General features: G+C 39.4%; 1 protein-coding gene across 5 annotated transcripts in view; it reads left to right on the top strand.

The window, feature by feature from the left end:
* HECW2 (HECT, C2 and WW domain containing E3 ubiquitin protein ligase 2) overlaps nucleotides 1–16,416 on the top strand; it is a 324,224-nt gene that overhangs the window by 277,151 nt on the left and 30,657 nt on the right. For all 5 annotated transcript variants that reach the window (XM_089684697.1, XM_089684700.1, XM_089684701.1 and 2 more), the window contains 6 exons: nucleotides 1,047–1,156; nucleotides 2,205–2,325; nucleotides 5,412–5,525; nucleotides 6,352–6,504; nucleotides 10,817–10,915; nucleotides 13,265–13,394. In XM_089684697.1, the coding sequence (XP_089540823.1) occupies nucleotides 1,047–1,156; nucleotides 2,205–2,325; nucleotides 5,412–5,525; nucleotides 6,352–6,504; nucleotides 10,817–10,915; nucleotides 13,265–13,394 (727 nt within the window). The remainder of the gene's footprint in view (nucleotides 1–1,046; nucleotides 1,157–2,204; nucleotides 2,326–5,411; nucleotides 5,526–6,351; nucleotides 6,505–10,816; nucleotides 10,916–13,264; nucleotides 13,395–16,416) is intronic.

Below are 16,416 nucleotides of genomic sequence, written 5' to 3'. Positions count from 1 at the left end.
AACTCTAAGTGCTTGTTCAAACAGACTGCCCACATTAAAACACATAAAAGTAACTATATACTGTACTAGCAATATGTTTATTCTCTCCCTTAGGGTCTTGTACACATTGGCATCAGGTTGTATAAGAGCAGTGTGCACATCAAGGTTTTGCAAAGCATTTGTAAAATGTTCATGCAGCTTTGCCTGCACCCTTTAAAAAAATGTAAGTCCACTTTGTGGATGTCAAACATACAGTACATCCTAATGGGAGTGCTGACTATCCGTAGCAGGCTTTCAAAAAGCTTCAATTAAGACCAAAGCCCACTAGCAGTGGCAGTCAACACTTCCATTTAAGATCTGTATTTAACCTCATACTGGAGCCAAATAGTGCTTTAAAGGCTTCAATAAAGCTCCTTGAAATCTTTGCAAATGCTTGCTGTACACACTTCTCCTACGCAAGCTAAAACTTGTGTGTGCAAGACCTTACAGCAGAACTCTGTTGAAAGTAAAAATTCTCCCATGCAGTGGGTCTGCCCACCTACCGCAAGAGTTACATGCTCATTTAGGTCTAGGGGGCCATAAAAAGCAACCATTTCAAAGTCAGATGACTTGCCGATTTGAGGTGCGATTTGCAAGACATCTGACACAGATGTCTATGCAAATGACACCAAAAGTAGTGCATGCACTACTTTAGAAATCGGTGCGGCTCCGATCAAGTCAGAACCGCACCAATATGACCGCTCTAATAGCGAACAATAGGGTGTGACTTGGCATACAATTTGCAAGTCGCATGACATGCAAATCACATGCCAAGTCACACACGATGTGACCGGGGTGTAATTCATAGCCCATAGAGAGCACTTTAAAACCATTGTTATAGCAGTTTCTTTACTTGTATGTGTTTTAAAGGATTACTCCTAACACATTTATTCTTCAGAAAATGAATTCAAGTTATGCACAGCAATCTGTTATATCCTTTCACTGCAGAAATATCTAAAAGATAACTACAGTTGGACAGCATCAAATATCGTTTGTGTTTCAATGATCTTTTGTTTATTTGTCTGCAGTCTTTTTGAAGAAGAAATAATGTCATATGTTCCACCACATGCCTTATTACACCCCAGCTATTGCCAGTCTCCACGTGGCTCGCCAGTGTCTTCTCCACAAAACTCCCCTGGTACAGTATCTGCTGCTTTTAGAATTCATTAACATGAAATGCTGTAATGTGACAGTGTGTGTTATTAGTTTGTCTTAAACTAGACATTTGATTTCCTTTGTTCGGCCTGCACTAACAGTTTAGTTGGATGGGCCTTCTAAACTGGCTTCTGTATTCTGACCACCAACATGCTTGGTTGTCAGAATACCTGAATAGTGCTTGCATCTGAATGGATGCAGGCAGCATTCGGCTTACAGTTTTCCACTTGGTCAATTGAACAATCAAACTTTTTTTTTTTTACTAGGGTTAAAACAAATATTGTTACTATAATAAAAAGTGAACATTTTATTCTGTTATATGTCCCATTTAGAATTACACAAAAATGTGGTTTTAGGTTGAAAGCATTATGACGGTAATCAGAAAAAATAAATTCTTTTCTGTGTATTCTTTTCATGCGGGGCCACAGATAAATGAAAAACTAAACAAATGTCAGAAGTTAATAACCTGATGGGATTGTATAGGTAAATTTAAACCGCACCGGCCAAAAGACTTCTGTTGTCCAACTGTTTGCAGGCATACGATTTGAAGTTTAAGGGCATTTTTTCATAGGGAGGTTGTGCTACATAAATCACCAGTACTAGTAATTGGCCTCTATTCATATAAACAAAATGGCTCCCTGTGGAGGGAGGCATGCAAGTAGCATGTATTTGCAATTAATGATTGCACAGTACTGCAAATATGTGTGATAAACCACTGCTACTTGCTACTTCACTTCACAGGGAGCTATCTGATCCATATGCATTGCAATCGATTGTAACTGCTCTCATTTATTCACTAGCAATTTCAGTAGTGCAACCACCCTACCAGGAATCTCCAATTTGCTTCTAGCCTTATACTTGAAATCAGCTGAATAATTGGAGTCGTTTGGACAATACTGTATATTTTAACCAAAAATATATATATTATGGTGGACCTATCGGTTTACCTTCTGCAGTTAGATAATTGTATAAACACATTACCCAAAACTGCAAGTAAATTGATCCTAACTAATGGATTCTGATTTTTATAGGAACTCAGCGTGCCAATGCCAGAGCACCAGCACCTTATAAGAGGGATTTTGAAGCTAAGTTACGGAATTTCTACCGAAAATTAGAAACTAAAGGCTATGGTCAAGGACCTGGGAAATTAAAGTAAAGTTTATATTTTTTTCTGTATAATATTAAGACTTTGTAGTTGAATTTTTGTCCTATGCCAGTCTATGCTAGGAGAAATATGGGGGTTGTTATTGCTGATAACAAGAACATTTTCGGAAAGTTTATAAAGTATCTGTTGATCTTGTCATAAATGTAATGTTGTCATATTTTCATAAATTACAATGAACAATGGCAGACATGTATGAAGGCCATAATGAAAAAACACTGTATTTATCTAGGTCAAATATTGACCATCAAAACACAAACTGTGCTATGAAAAATATAAGTGTCAGTGAAATAAGCTAAACATATAATCTGCTGCCACATTCCATTACATAAAATAAACAAATCATATCCTGTGAAATCCAAAATATTAGTGCGGCCCTGTATAGAAAATTAAGTGATAAATGGCAATAAAAGTCCATAAATTAAAGTCCTTTTGTAATCACCAAGTGAATTAAATTAATATTTCCAAAAATCACCACGTGAGTATTCAAATAAATCTTCAAATGTGCCGTGCTCCCCTTTCAGGAGTGCACTCACCAGAATTATTTGCCTTCCATTCTCATGGTTGGCAAATGCGCTTTTATATACATATTCCTCCAGAGGAAAGGTAATCTCTCAGGACACAACATGATTCCTCCCAATAATGATTATTGCCTCTGATGGTTATTGCCTCTGATGTTATTGCCTCTGATGGTTACTTCCCACAAACATCACATAAAAAACAGAAGATAGAGACCCGACATGGTGCAGTACCATTTAAAATACTTTATTCTCTGCCCGAGAATCTTACTTACAAGACATCTGAATAAAACAAGCCCAAAGATATGAGTATGTCGGTATATCGGTAATATCAGAGAGGGAAGACCGCACAATGCTCTCACCACTGCCGGTCCTCGCTCTCAGACAATCCCTCGTCACTTCCGCTTCCGATGTTCGTCACTTTCGGTTGCTGCGTAACCAATAGTGACGCGTTTCGTCACTTCCAGACTTATTCATAGGGAGTGGCTATGCGGTGCAGCATCTCACATTTATAGTGTGTACAATTGATTCACAGACATGATCATTGATTACCACGATCCGTCATTACTAATTGCCTTTTACGCCCTAAAGCTAGCGGAAGCCCGTCACCACTAGTGCACTAATGAAGGGCAAAAATTACTAAATGTGTTTTACTGTATGTATTTACTATTATTTTTTTACTGTATGTATTTACTATTATAATTATTAAATATATAATCAAAAATAATAATACATAATAAATAAATAATAGTACATGTAGATGATATACATCCTTATAAGGATCACAATATCAATTTATAGTACCTGTTGACACTTATTTTGAATATAGTTAAACAATTTTATTAATTTATCTTTATAGATATTAAATTCGGCCCCTATGTAAATAAATTGTTTTATTAATATCAAATGACATTTAACTACAAGAATTGCTAATGAAGCAATTTATGTCCAGTTCAACATTTAAACCCCCTGGGGTTAATGATTTGAGAAGAAAAATCAATTTCGTCTCTCTTTGTGATAAGTCAGGAATTGGACAAGCGGCAACCGGAAGTGACGAACATCGGTACCAGAAGTGACGAGGGATTGTCTGAGAGCGAGCACCGGCAGTGATGAGAGCATTGTGCGGTCTTCCCTCTCTGATATTACCAATATACCGACATGCTCATATCTTTGGGCTTGTTTTATTCAGATGTCTTGTAAGTAAGATTCACGGGCAGAGAATAAAGTATTTTAAATGGTACTGCACCATGTCGGGTCTCTATCTTTTGTTTTTTATGTGATGTTTGTGGGAAGTAACCATCAGAGGCAATAACCATCAGAAGCAATAATCATTATTGGGAGGAATCGTGTTCTGTCCTGAGAGATTACCCTTCCTCTGGAGGAATATATATATAAAAGCTCATTTGCCAACCATGAGAATGGAAGGCAAATAATTCTGGTGAGTGCACACCTGAAAGGGGAGCACGGCACATTTGAAGATTTATTTGAATATTCACGTGGTGATTTTTGGAAATATTGATTTAATTCAATGGTGATTACAAAAGGACTTTAATTTATGGACTTTTATTGCTGTTTATCACTTAATTATCTATACAGCACCGCACTAATATTTTGGATTTCACAGAATATGAGTTGCGTAATGTATGAAGGCCAGCATGAATGACAACTATTGTTGCCTCTAAAGATCAGTAGAGTGGTGAATGTAGCCACCCAAGAACAGGAGGTATGTTCACAGGATTACCTGGTAAATATAAAGTCCTAAAATCCTAAGTCCCTAAAAGGGAAAATGAATGCAATCTCCTCGTCTAAGTACTGGTATTCTGCAATACAGTATATTGTTTTTAAGTTTAAAAATGCTTTCTAAACCATTCACTTTAGTCAGATCATAGTTCAGATATGCATACTTGTTCCAGGTTTGTGCATGAAAGATTTGCAGCACTGTTCTAGATAAATGCCAGATACACCATAATACCTGTTATCTTTCATTATTCTATTCTTTCAAGCCTATGTAATTCACAAGCCCTGATGAAAGAGGGTTCCTGTGTCCTGGAAGCATGTTGGCAGTTTCATCTTAATATTAAATAAATAAAAATGAGCTTGGGCTCCATGATCATTGGTGGAACAGTTCTATTGTCTGTTAATTGTTTGATTTCTATCCAGGGCAGCCTTTTCTTGGATGTCTTGTTTGGGTGACAGAAGTCTTACCATAGCTAGTGAGCTCCATAAGCTAAAGTTGCCGTTGACTCTTCAAGATTTTAGTATCTCAAAGATCCCGATATGTACACCAACATATTCTGAATTTTATATTAGGAGTCTAGGGAGGAACACTTTGTTACACAAAAAACCACCATTTTAATGAGAGAGCGAGAATCACCTGCATAAATTGTGAATATGTCATAAACTGTGCATTATACCTACAGCTAAGCTTATAATAAAGCTCACCTGTAGGTACAAGTGCCCAAGTAGCATTTACTTCCACTTTAAACTAGTATACATATTTAACATATGAAGATCTTTACCAAGTTTTTCCGCTATTTTATCTCATCTTTTTATTTCAGATTAATTATAAGAAGAGACCATTTACTTGAAGATGCCTTCAACCAAATCATGGGATACTCCAGGAAAGATCTGCAGAGGAATAAGCTGTATGTTACTTTTGTTGGCGAAGAAGGGTAAGCATAACACTATGGCTTTTGTAGTTTTCCCTTTTTGCATAGTAATCAGAAATATTGTGATTTTTTTTTGATCATCCTGATTCCTCCATCCACACGTTGAGGTTGGTGAATGAATCCTCCCTGCCGTGTCATCTGTAAACAGGACGTCTTCTCTACCAGAATATACTGATCAGCACTGTAGTCAATTGGCTGCGTGCTCTGATCAAACACAAATATACCAACAGTCACGTTAGAGTGGAGTTGATCTCCTCCACTGAGACATTGTATTCTGAAAGCGGGATTCTGTTGTCAAAATACAATGATCAACGGCAACAGCCTCTGATCGACAAGGTTTCCCAACATTCCTGTTGGGGAACAACTACACATGGACCAATGGTTTCTGGTGAACCGGATGAATTTTAATCCATCTATGGCCAGCTTAAGGGTGTTCAGTAGGTGTGTCTATTGAGGGCTAAAACTAGTATCATCGCTTCCATCAGGTTCCCCTATCGGAGTTCTCTCATGAATGAGGATGTTTGTGTGTGCTCATTCATGAGAAATCTGTGAAATCACAAACAGGGCGGGGCTTGGAGAACAGACACCGCCAATGGTTCTAGGAATTGCCTGTCAGCAGCTACATTAAACTGCACATGGCAGTCGTTGTCAGTGACAGAGAAGAGGGATGCTGAATGTCTGGATTAGATGGTTGTTTTTAACAAGACATTTGGCAATCCAAAAAAAGCTTTAGATAATGTAATTTCTCAAATAAATGAAGGTGCAGTTTTACTTTTAACAGTAGTCAACAAGCTTTCTGCAATTATTTTTTTTTTCTTTTTTTTTTAAGATTGGACTACAGTGGGCCATCAAGGGAATTTTTTTTTCTTGTCTCAAGAGAATTATTTAACCCATATTATGGTTTATTTGAATATTCTGCAAATGACACTTATACGGTACAAATAAGTCCAATGTCTGCATTCGTTGACAATCATCATGAATGGTAAGTTCTGTTTTATTTCTGTTAGTACTGATATAAGTTACAACCTAAAAAATGCTTCTAAATATATTTAATATGGTTAATTTCCCCCACTGATTGAGATCCTGTTGAAAAATTTAAGGTGTAACAGTCCTTCTGATTTTGTATTACCTTTACTCCACAACCCTTATGTTGGGAGTGTAGAAAAAAAAAATCACTTGGACTTTACATGTGCCACAATATGGATATATCAAACAGTATAGATAAAATCCAAGAGAAGCTTTATGACAATTAGAAAAACATATTTAAAATCGTACAATGAGCTATATATCAGATTTTGGCTGTAACCGGCACATATTCCAACACGGCGTAATGGGTCGACGCATTTTGCCATGTTTTCTCTTCCTCCGGATCTGTGCCTTATGAATAGAAGATGATATGGCTCAAAATTACTATAATATCCACAGGGACAGAAGAAGTGAGATGACAGCCACCAACATGATCCAATAATAGCAGAAAGCTAGCACAGCTGCGAGATAGTAAGCACCCTCAGACATAGGATACATTTCAATGTATCTTTGGCTGAAGAAGAGGTGACATACATTGAAACGCTTTCTGCCTTAATTTCTGCCTCTGCCTTCTCCTTCCTTTTTGATTCAATATAGAGAGCATGGAGAAAGTACCAACCCACTTTGGGCATTGTCCTCTTCTCTGCTTTACTAAAATCAAACCCCTCAAGGCTAAAATCTACAAAATAATCTGATACTTTATCACCCCAAGTCTTATTCAGGCGAGAAGCATACTTTACAATTCTTTAGCAAGAGGCTCCCACTCATTATTTCTGGCCCAGTTCGGGAGAGTGCATGCCTCCTCCTGGTCACCAGAAAGCTCTGAAGCCTTGTTTTTCCTAAACCACTTACGCAGCAGTTTTACTTAGCAAAAGCCACAGAACCCATCACGGAAAACAGGTCTGTTTCAGTTGAACTGTAGTGCTAATCCTGGCATAATTTGCTTGGTGTCTAGTAAAGGTTACTTTGCATTATAAGCAAGGAAATGTAGACCTCCGTAATGTATTAATGTGCTTTTACTAAATGAAAATTCTGTACATAGAAACAGTTACAATTATAGGAATACAATACAAGACTGACAGATATACAAAAATGCTACCTACTTCCCAGTGAATCTATGCTCTGTATACAATAGTAGTGCACTGAAAAGGTTACTTAACTCAGGTTAAAGTGTGTTCACGATCTCCATAGGCAATGCGAAGACCCAGGCTTACTCTACAGCAATTGCAGGAGATTGGGAAAAAAACAACTTCTTCTTCTGTCAGAGTTCTTCCTTGGTGTTAAGTCATCTTAGAGTCCTCCTCTCAGCCTAACCTGCCGACCTTTTATTTGAAATGTTTCAGGCAGCCAATCCCACATTGGTGTATCCTCTTCTACCTTATTACACGGTTTTATTTATTTATTTATATATATATATATATATATATATATATACAGTGGGGCAAAAAAGTATTTAGTCAGCCACCAATTGTGCAAGTTCTCCCACTTAAAAAGATGAGAGAGGTCTGTAATTGGCATCATAGGTAGACCTCAACTATGAGAGACAAAGTGAGAAAAAAAAAATCCAGACAATCACATTGGCTGATTTGGAAAGAATTTATTTGCAAATTATGGTGGAAAATAAGTATTTGGTCACCTACAAACAAGTAAGATTTCTGGCTCTCACAGACCTGTACCTTCTTCTTTAAGAGGCTCCTCTGTCCTGCACTCATTACCTGTATCAATGGCACCTGTTTGAACTTGTTATCAGTATAAAAGACACCTGTCCACAACCTCAAACAGTCACACTCCAAACTCCACTATGGTGAAGAGCTGTCAAAGGACACCAGAAACAAAATTGTAGACCTGCACCAGGCTGGGAAGACTGAATCTGCAATAGGCAAGCAGCTTGGTGTGAACAAATCAACTGTGGGAGCAATAATTAGAAAATGGAAGACATACAAGACCACTGATAATCTCCGTCAATCTGGGGATCCACGCAAGATCTCACCCCGTGGGGTCAAAATGATCACAAGAATGGTGAGCAAAAATCCCAGGACCACGCGGGGGGACCTAGTGAATGACCTGCAGAGAGCTGGGACCAATGTAACAAAGGCTACCATCAGTAACACACTACGCCTCCAGGGACTTAGATCCTGCAGTGCCAAACGTGTCCCCCTGCTTAAGCCAGTACATGTCCGGGCCCATCTGAAGTTTCCTAGAGAGCATTTGGATGATCCAGAAGAGGACTGGGAGAATGTCATATGGTCAGATGAAAACAAAACAGAACTGTTTGGTAGAAACACAACTCGTCGTGTTTGGAGGAGAGAGAATGCTGAGTTGCATCCAAAGAACACCATACCTACTGTGAAGCATGGGGGTGGCAACATCATGCTTTGGGGCTGTTTTTCTGCAAAGGGACCAGGACGACTGATCCATGTACAGAACAGAATGAATGGGGCCATGTATCGTGAGATTTTGAGTGCAAACCTCCTTCCATCAGCAAGGGCATTGAAGATGAAACGTGGCTGGATCTTCCAACATGACAATGATCCCAAACATACTGCCCGGGCAATGAAGGAGTGGCTGAAGCATTTCAAGGTCCTGGAGTGGCCTAGCCAGTCTCCAGATCTCAACCAAATACAAAATACTTATTTTCCACCATAATTTGCAAATAAATTCTTTCCAAATCAGCCAATGTGATTGTCTGGTTTTGTTTTCTCATTTTGTCTCTCATAGTTGAGGTCTACCTATGATGCCAATTACAGACCTCTCATCTTTTTAAGTGGGAGAACTTGCTCAATTGGTGGCTGACTAAATACTTTTTTGCCCCACTGTACATCTTTCCAATTTACCCTCTAGATGGCACTGTTGTATCATACATGCCGTAAGTCATGTAAGTCAAAAATTCAAGCTGTGTTTCACTATGGTTACAGAACAATAGACTGCTCCAACTGTCAACTGAAATACAACAATGGTATCTGTTACCATTGTATCCTGCAGCATTTGAGAAGTTTCCCCTCAAACATATTCCTATAAACTTGATGTCTGTCACCAAGACAAACAGATTCGTTCCTGTAAATCTGATAAAAAAAATCATAAAACAGACATATATATTTATATCAAATGCAACACATAGATCATCTATGCTTTTGGCAGAGGTAGGGATGTTCCTATCAGAAATTGTCAGCTTCCTCAGTGTGCAATGACCTAGCAGTATTCCACCATTTAGCTGTCACTTTAACCCCTGCGAATGCAGAGCTTCCTCATGACTGAGATAATGTTTGTCCCTTGTGCATATTTTTACAAACCGGAGAAAAAATATAAACACACAAGATTATTTGCATTAAACTAAATTCAGTTTTGTATCTTAAGAAATTGCTTCAAGATGATCTACAAAAATAACTGTAGGTGCACACAGATACAAAGTGTTATTGCGCATTTTCCAGTTTTTGCCGAACAGTAGAGGTAATAAAGGCATCTCTTCCCATCTTTACTACCATTAAGCTGTCAGTAATGATTGCGTGTGGATTAACTTTCTGAAGTTAGGTGTGTTTTTGCTTCTTGTTCAAATTTTTCTTTTTAACAATTGACAACTTATCTGTGTAACATTCATGCTAGAACATGTACACTGTCGGGGAGATTTACCAAAACTGGTGCACATGGAATCTGGTGCAGCTGTGAATAGAAACTAGTTAGCTTCTCACTTCAGCTTGTTCAATTAAGCTTTGATAATAATGCAGGCCATACATGGGTCAAATTGCAAAAGAATTTTCTTTCGAAAATCATAACTAAGAATTTTCATTCGAATTTCACACTATTAGTGGGTCGGAGCATCAGACAATTTTTGTGCGGCCATCGAATTTGAGTGATTGGGCATGTTGAACATTTTTTGAAAAACTAACTAATTTCTAATCATTGATGGGAGAATTGTGCAAGAAATATAATCGAGAAAGAAATGAGCATGAGCTGACCTGGAAAGAAAAGAAGACTCCCAGCCACAAAAATTCCATTCTGTTACAACATGAGGTGAAATTGACAGCTTGATTGGTCCAAATTCAAAATCAATGGTGGCACCATCGGATTACAAAACACACAAAATTTCCAATTTTCTAAGAAAATGTATGGCCTGCATTAAACTTAGAAACTGGTTACTATGCACAGCTGCTCCAGATTTTGTGTGCACTGGTTTAGTAAACCTCCCCCTATACCTTTACTCCCTGTTTTGTTCCACTATATGTTTATTTCTAATGGGATTTTTTAACTATTGTGTAATGTTTATTTTTCAGGTTTAGATTCAGTGGCCGAATCTTGGGTCTTGCACTCATACATCAGTATTTACTAGATGCCTTTTTCACACGCCCATTTTATAAGGCCCTTCTACGAATGTGAGTTAATCGAATAGGATATTTCTGCCAACAGGGAATTCTGTTTGCATCTATATTGGCTGCATAACTTGACTGAAATTGTAATAAACTGCAGAGAAGACAAAACAGTTAAATGTTCATATCTTCAGGTTCACACTGCTAGCACTGCTAAGCCATTCATGGGAAGCTTTGTATTCTATGAATAAATTCAAAGCGTTCTCTGATTGGCTAAGGTGCAGATTGTGATGTTATCTGCCTGCCTCTCCGCCTCAGCCAATCAGGGGAAGCTTTGTATTTGTTCATAGCATAACAAATTTCAGAACACAGTCACGTTTCATGGTTTCGGATCCTGAAATATATGTTAGTTTCTTTTTAAAGCCTGACTTCAAGTTTATTGGCCCTATAAACAGATTGTTTGAGCTGGCTTGGCTGAACTATTTATTGCACTAAAAGGTGTGCATGCTGCACGCTGTATAAATTAAGTAGTTTCAGCTACATACATTATACAGCGCAATGTTCTGGAAGTGGGACAGGAGCTTCCCTTCCCACTCCTGGAACAAAATAAGAGTTGGTCTGAGCACTGCTAAGCCATTCATGGGAAGCTATGTATTCTATGAATAAATTTAAAGCTTTCTCTGATTGGCTAAGGCAGTGATTGTGACATTATCTGCCTGCCTTTCCGCCTCATCCAATCAGGGGAAGATTTGTATTCATTCATAGCATAACAAATTTCAGAACGCAGACATGTTTCATGATTTGGGCTCCTGAAATATATGTTAGTTTCTTTTCCAGTGCAAGAAAAAGATCTGAAAGTGTTAATTAGCTTATATTTAGTTATTTCAGCACCACCTCATTGCTCATTGTTTGTGACCTAGTTATATTGGTAGTACAGCTGGTACAAATCTATTTACTCACAATGTTATTGTATACTCCAGCCCTGTTTATGTATTTTACTCTGATTTATACAATAAAAATATTGTACCCATAGTTTCATCAAAATGATCTAGTAACTATTATCCACAACAAGATATGCATAGATTGAATCATAGCAATACTTATTATTTGCACCCGACTTGACATATAACAATAGGGGAATACCGGTTCAGTTTATTCTCCAATCACTTTAAAATTTTAAGTAGTTGTTGGGTGACAAGAGACAAAAGGCCAGGCCAGGGTCAGATAGCCATGGATCTCAAAGTCTGTAAACTTAACGTGGACATCCCCTATCCTGAAAGGTATTTTTTTCTATAGGTAACATGGTATTCACTTAGCAACACCACTTTTAAAAGTGTGTGTGTGTGGGGAGGGGGGATATCCACTTTGAAGCTGTGAGCTTGTGGGCTAGGAATAAAAGCCTAGAAACATGGTCTAGAATTTTTAGAAGGTACGCCTTTTCATCCAGTGCCCTCAGTGTTCAAATTTCAGGAATTCAGCCACTTTCTAAAATATGCATGTCACCTCATGGACTTATCACTTATCTTTACAACTGACAAGTTTACTAAGTGCCGAGAGTACAGCTATCACTATAATCCTGGTGCTCCGTGAGAAAAGATCATGTTTACGAATACATTTGCGCCCCCCCCCCAGATGTCTATTCACAGAGGGCTTTGTATTTTATAAATGGGTTTAAATAATACAAAATGTTCTTTGATTGGGAGAGAGAAGGGGATGGTAAGGCAGAGCTTCTGCATATTACACTGCAGCTGTAGAAAATAAGACCAGAAGGTTCAGCACCAGAGCCTCAAAAGTATAGTGATAGCTAATACTCCAGTAAAAATGTAAATTAAACAGATAAGACCATGAAGTGGCATGTACCTCACTGGGCTCAACCCATAATAATTCAGCACATTTTAGAAAGTGCCTGAATTCCTGGAGTTCAGCTTTAAACAGGAAGAGGAACTTACAGCCTCTTTAAAAAAGGGCAACCTCCTTAACTAACTTAGATCTTTCCCAGCAGTCATCAGTGTGTGGAATCCTTGAGAATCCTGTGTAGTGCAGTATGGAAGAATATGACTCCTAAATGTAATATAGAATCATATAAGAGATGTATATTTATCTTAAAGTTTATCTCTTAAGAATCAAGGAAGAACTCCAAGAAAAAGTAATAATCTCAGCATCGGACAATTAAAGTGCAGTAGCACATGGTGAGGTCACTCTTTTTCTTTCCTTACTTTTTATAAGTAAGCTTCCTGACTGACACCAATGTGCAATGCACTAGAACCTTGACCACCTTACTAGGAAGGTAATGTAAGGACAAGATTAAGGTATTGATAAAAGCTGTATTTAGGAAAATGTTTAATGAATACATAACTAGATTAAGGGGTGATGTTGGAATTCATATGTTAAATCTTCAATCTTATACCTTTGTAGACTTTGTGATTTGAGTGATTTGGAATATTTGGATGAAGAATTTCACCAGAGCCTGCAGTGGATGAAGGACAATGATATCCATGATATTCTGGACCTTACTTTCACCGTGAATGAAGAAGTATTTGGGCAGGTATATTTCTTATTAACTCTAGTCCTAGTGTTATATGATTACATGGAAATAACCAATATTTTTAAAAAATCCTATTCACCCAGCAACCAAGTAATAAGCTCCTAATGTACCACTTGTTGTTACACACAATGGTGGGAATTCAGTAAGGCTTTTGAACCACTTTTCTGATGGTATGGATCATTAAAAGGTCCTGTGTCCGATTCACAAAAGCCCTGCTGCCACTTTTGGTAGTTTTTCTGAAACGTGCAACAGATTTGGGTAGTTGTTAATAGCACCATTTTTACAAAGGGGTACTCTGGTTGCACCAAATTCAAAAAGAATGATCTCCAATTTGTAGATAACTAAACTGGAGGTAATTATGACCAACTCTTACTTTGGCATACAGAGGCATGCTGAGGGCCTGTCTCTGTATGCTATGTAGCAATGCAATATATTTGCCGCCACTTCCCTCTCTTCACCTGTCACTGGCTGTCAAGGACTGTTGGCTTCTAGCAACCAGGGATGGTGACAATGGGCAGGGTTTGAAGAGGAAGCTAAAGGACTAGTTCCCCATTCAATCCCTCCTTGTGATGGACAGCAGGCAATGGGTGGATTCTATGGCCAGTAGCAGGCTGTCTATTGGTCATGGATTTTGCTCACTGCCTGCCGTCATTCACAAGGGGAGAAGATTTGATAGAGAACTTGTCAGAGCCTGGAATCGAACCTGGGCCTTCTGCGGTGAGAGACAGTGTTTCTTCTCACTGAGCCACCTGGAATACTGGACAGCTCCCTTGACAATTCTTTGGATGATCCTGCCTTTGCCCTGTTTTGTCTTGAACCTTGAACTCCTTGCTCCTCCCATGAACTTCCTATAAAAGCCATGTCTCTGCACTTCCTGGTTGCCAGATTATTGTGCCTTAACCATCCAATATCCCGCTTACTGTTCCTGCTGCTGTCTTCATCTACGTTACCGACCTTTGGCTTGCTACTGACTACGATTCTACCTCATCCTATCTACTACCATTGGTGACCGACCCTTGGCTTGTGACTGACTCCGCTTCTGTTTGATCCCTGAACTGTTGATCCGCTTTTGGTTTCCAGCCTACTCATTCCCTGGTGGGGTGATCCTGAGATCTGCGACCTGGCATTCACACGCAGCCAAATTAATCTCCACCATTAGGAGCTCTGGGGAAGACCGGTGGATGCTTAGACCCCGCACCTCAGGTGAGCCTGCGTCATTCCCAGGGTGGGCCACTGGTGTACCAATCCTGCTGGTTTCAGGTAAGCCTTACAACTGCTGTAGCAACTGGTCTCTGAACCTGACCTTATATCGTGACAGAATAATCTGGCCCAAACATGGAGGCTGCTATAGCAAGTGTTGTGAATCCTCTTAGGCAGCAAATTGCTGAGCTGCAGGAATTTGGGGTTACCCATCAGGAAAAAGTTGCCAAACTGGAAAGCATTGTGGATAGGCAACAGGGAGAGATTCAGGCTCTGCAGAGGCAACTGCTGAACCGTGATGATCCTAGCTCACATATGCCCCAGCCCCAACCATCTAAGTTTAATGGAGACCGCCGCCAATACAGGGGTTTCCTTAATCAATGTCGCATATATTTTCAAATGTACCCTGCTGCGTTTCCTTCAGAGAAAAAGAAGGTAATGTTTATTATTGGGCTTCTTACTGGGGAAGCTTTAGCTTGGGCCTCCCCTTATATAGAGCAAAACCATGGCATTCTAAATAATTTTGATACCTATTTGACCGCGATGAATCAGGTTTTTGATGATCCCAACCGTTGTGCTTCTGCCGAAGCAAAATTACATAGTCTGCGGCAGGGTAGACGCTCGGTCGCTGAATACACAGCCGAGTTCAGAAGTTAGGTTGCAGATACCACTTGGAACCCTGCAGCACAAAAGAGCCAGTTCCGCCAAGGGCTTTCTGAACAGGTAAAGGATGAGCTTGCCAGAGGTGATACTCCTAATGATCTTGAGGAATTCATCCAATTGTGTATCCGAATCGATCAAAGACTTACAGAAAGGAGAAAGGAGAAGCTGGGAATACTTGGAAGTAATAGGGGCATGCATCTCTCTGCTAGTCCGTTTGTTCAGCAGGATTCAAGAGTCTCTCTGGGTTCTAACACTCCTGAGCCTATGCAGGTTGATGCAATCAAGAGATCCATCTCCATTCAGGAGAAAGAGAGAAGACGTTCAGAGAATTTATGTCTTTATTGTGGGGATTCTGGTCATTATGCAATTAATTGTCCTAACAAGGTTAAAAGAACTATTGCTGTGACTGATGTGATTGCGCCTGAACACATAAACTCTATAAGCCAGTCTGTCTCCCCACTGATTTCTGAAGAGAATAAAGTGAACTCCCTACTTTCTCACTTTGTTATCCCTATTAAACTTGTATTTGAGGGCCATGAAATCTCCTGCCCAGCTATGCTGGACTCCGGGGCGGGGGGGAACTTTATGGATATAGAGTTTGCCAACAACAATAATATTGAAGCAAGAGACACATTTACCCCTATTGATATGGAGACAGTTGATGGGTCACCCTTATCTTCAGGACCTGTTACCCATAAAACGGTCCCCCTGAAACTGTTGTTTGAGGCTGACCATTGTGAGACCATCAGCTTTCAGCTGATTACATCACCCAAGTTTCCTATCATCCTGGGCATTCCTTGGTTCTCCACTCACAATCCTTCCATCAACTGGGGAGCACGGACTATAGATTTTACGTCCTCCCACTGTGAAAAACATTGCAAAAAACCTTGCCGACCAAGTTCATCACCGACCAAGGAAGCGCAAGGTGATATAGTGGCTACCCAGTCATATGACAACTTGCCCACACATTACCATGAGTTCCGGGACGTCTGTGACAAGAAGAATGCAGATCTATTACCCCCTCATCGCCCATATGATTGCCCCATTGAGCTGCTCCCAGGGGCAGAAATACCTTTTGGCCGCCTCTTCAATCTGTTGGAACCTGAATTAAAAGTACTCAGGGTGTGGATCGATGAGAATTTGGAGAAGGGCTTTATTA

This window comes from Staurois parvus, unplaced genomic scaffold (genome assembly GCF_062004578.1).
Source record: "Staurois parvus isolate SC_StPar_1 unplaced genomic scaffold, SC_StPar_1.0 ptg000353l, whole genome shotgun sequence".
Lineage (NCBI taxonomy): Eukaryota > Metazoa > Chordata > Amphibia > Anura > Ranidae > Staurois > Staurois parvus.
Note: the sequence above shows the minus strand (reverse complement) of the source record. Positions and strands in the feature narration are given on the sequence as shown.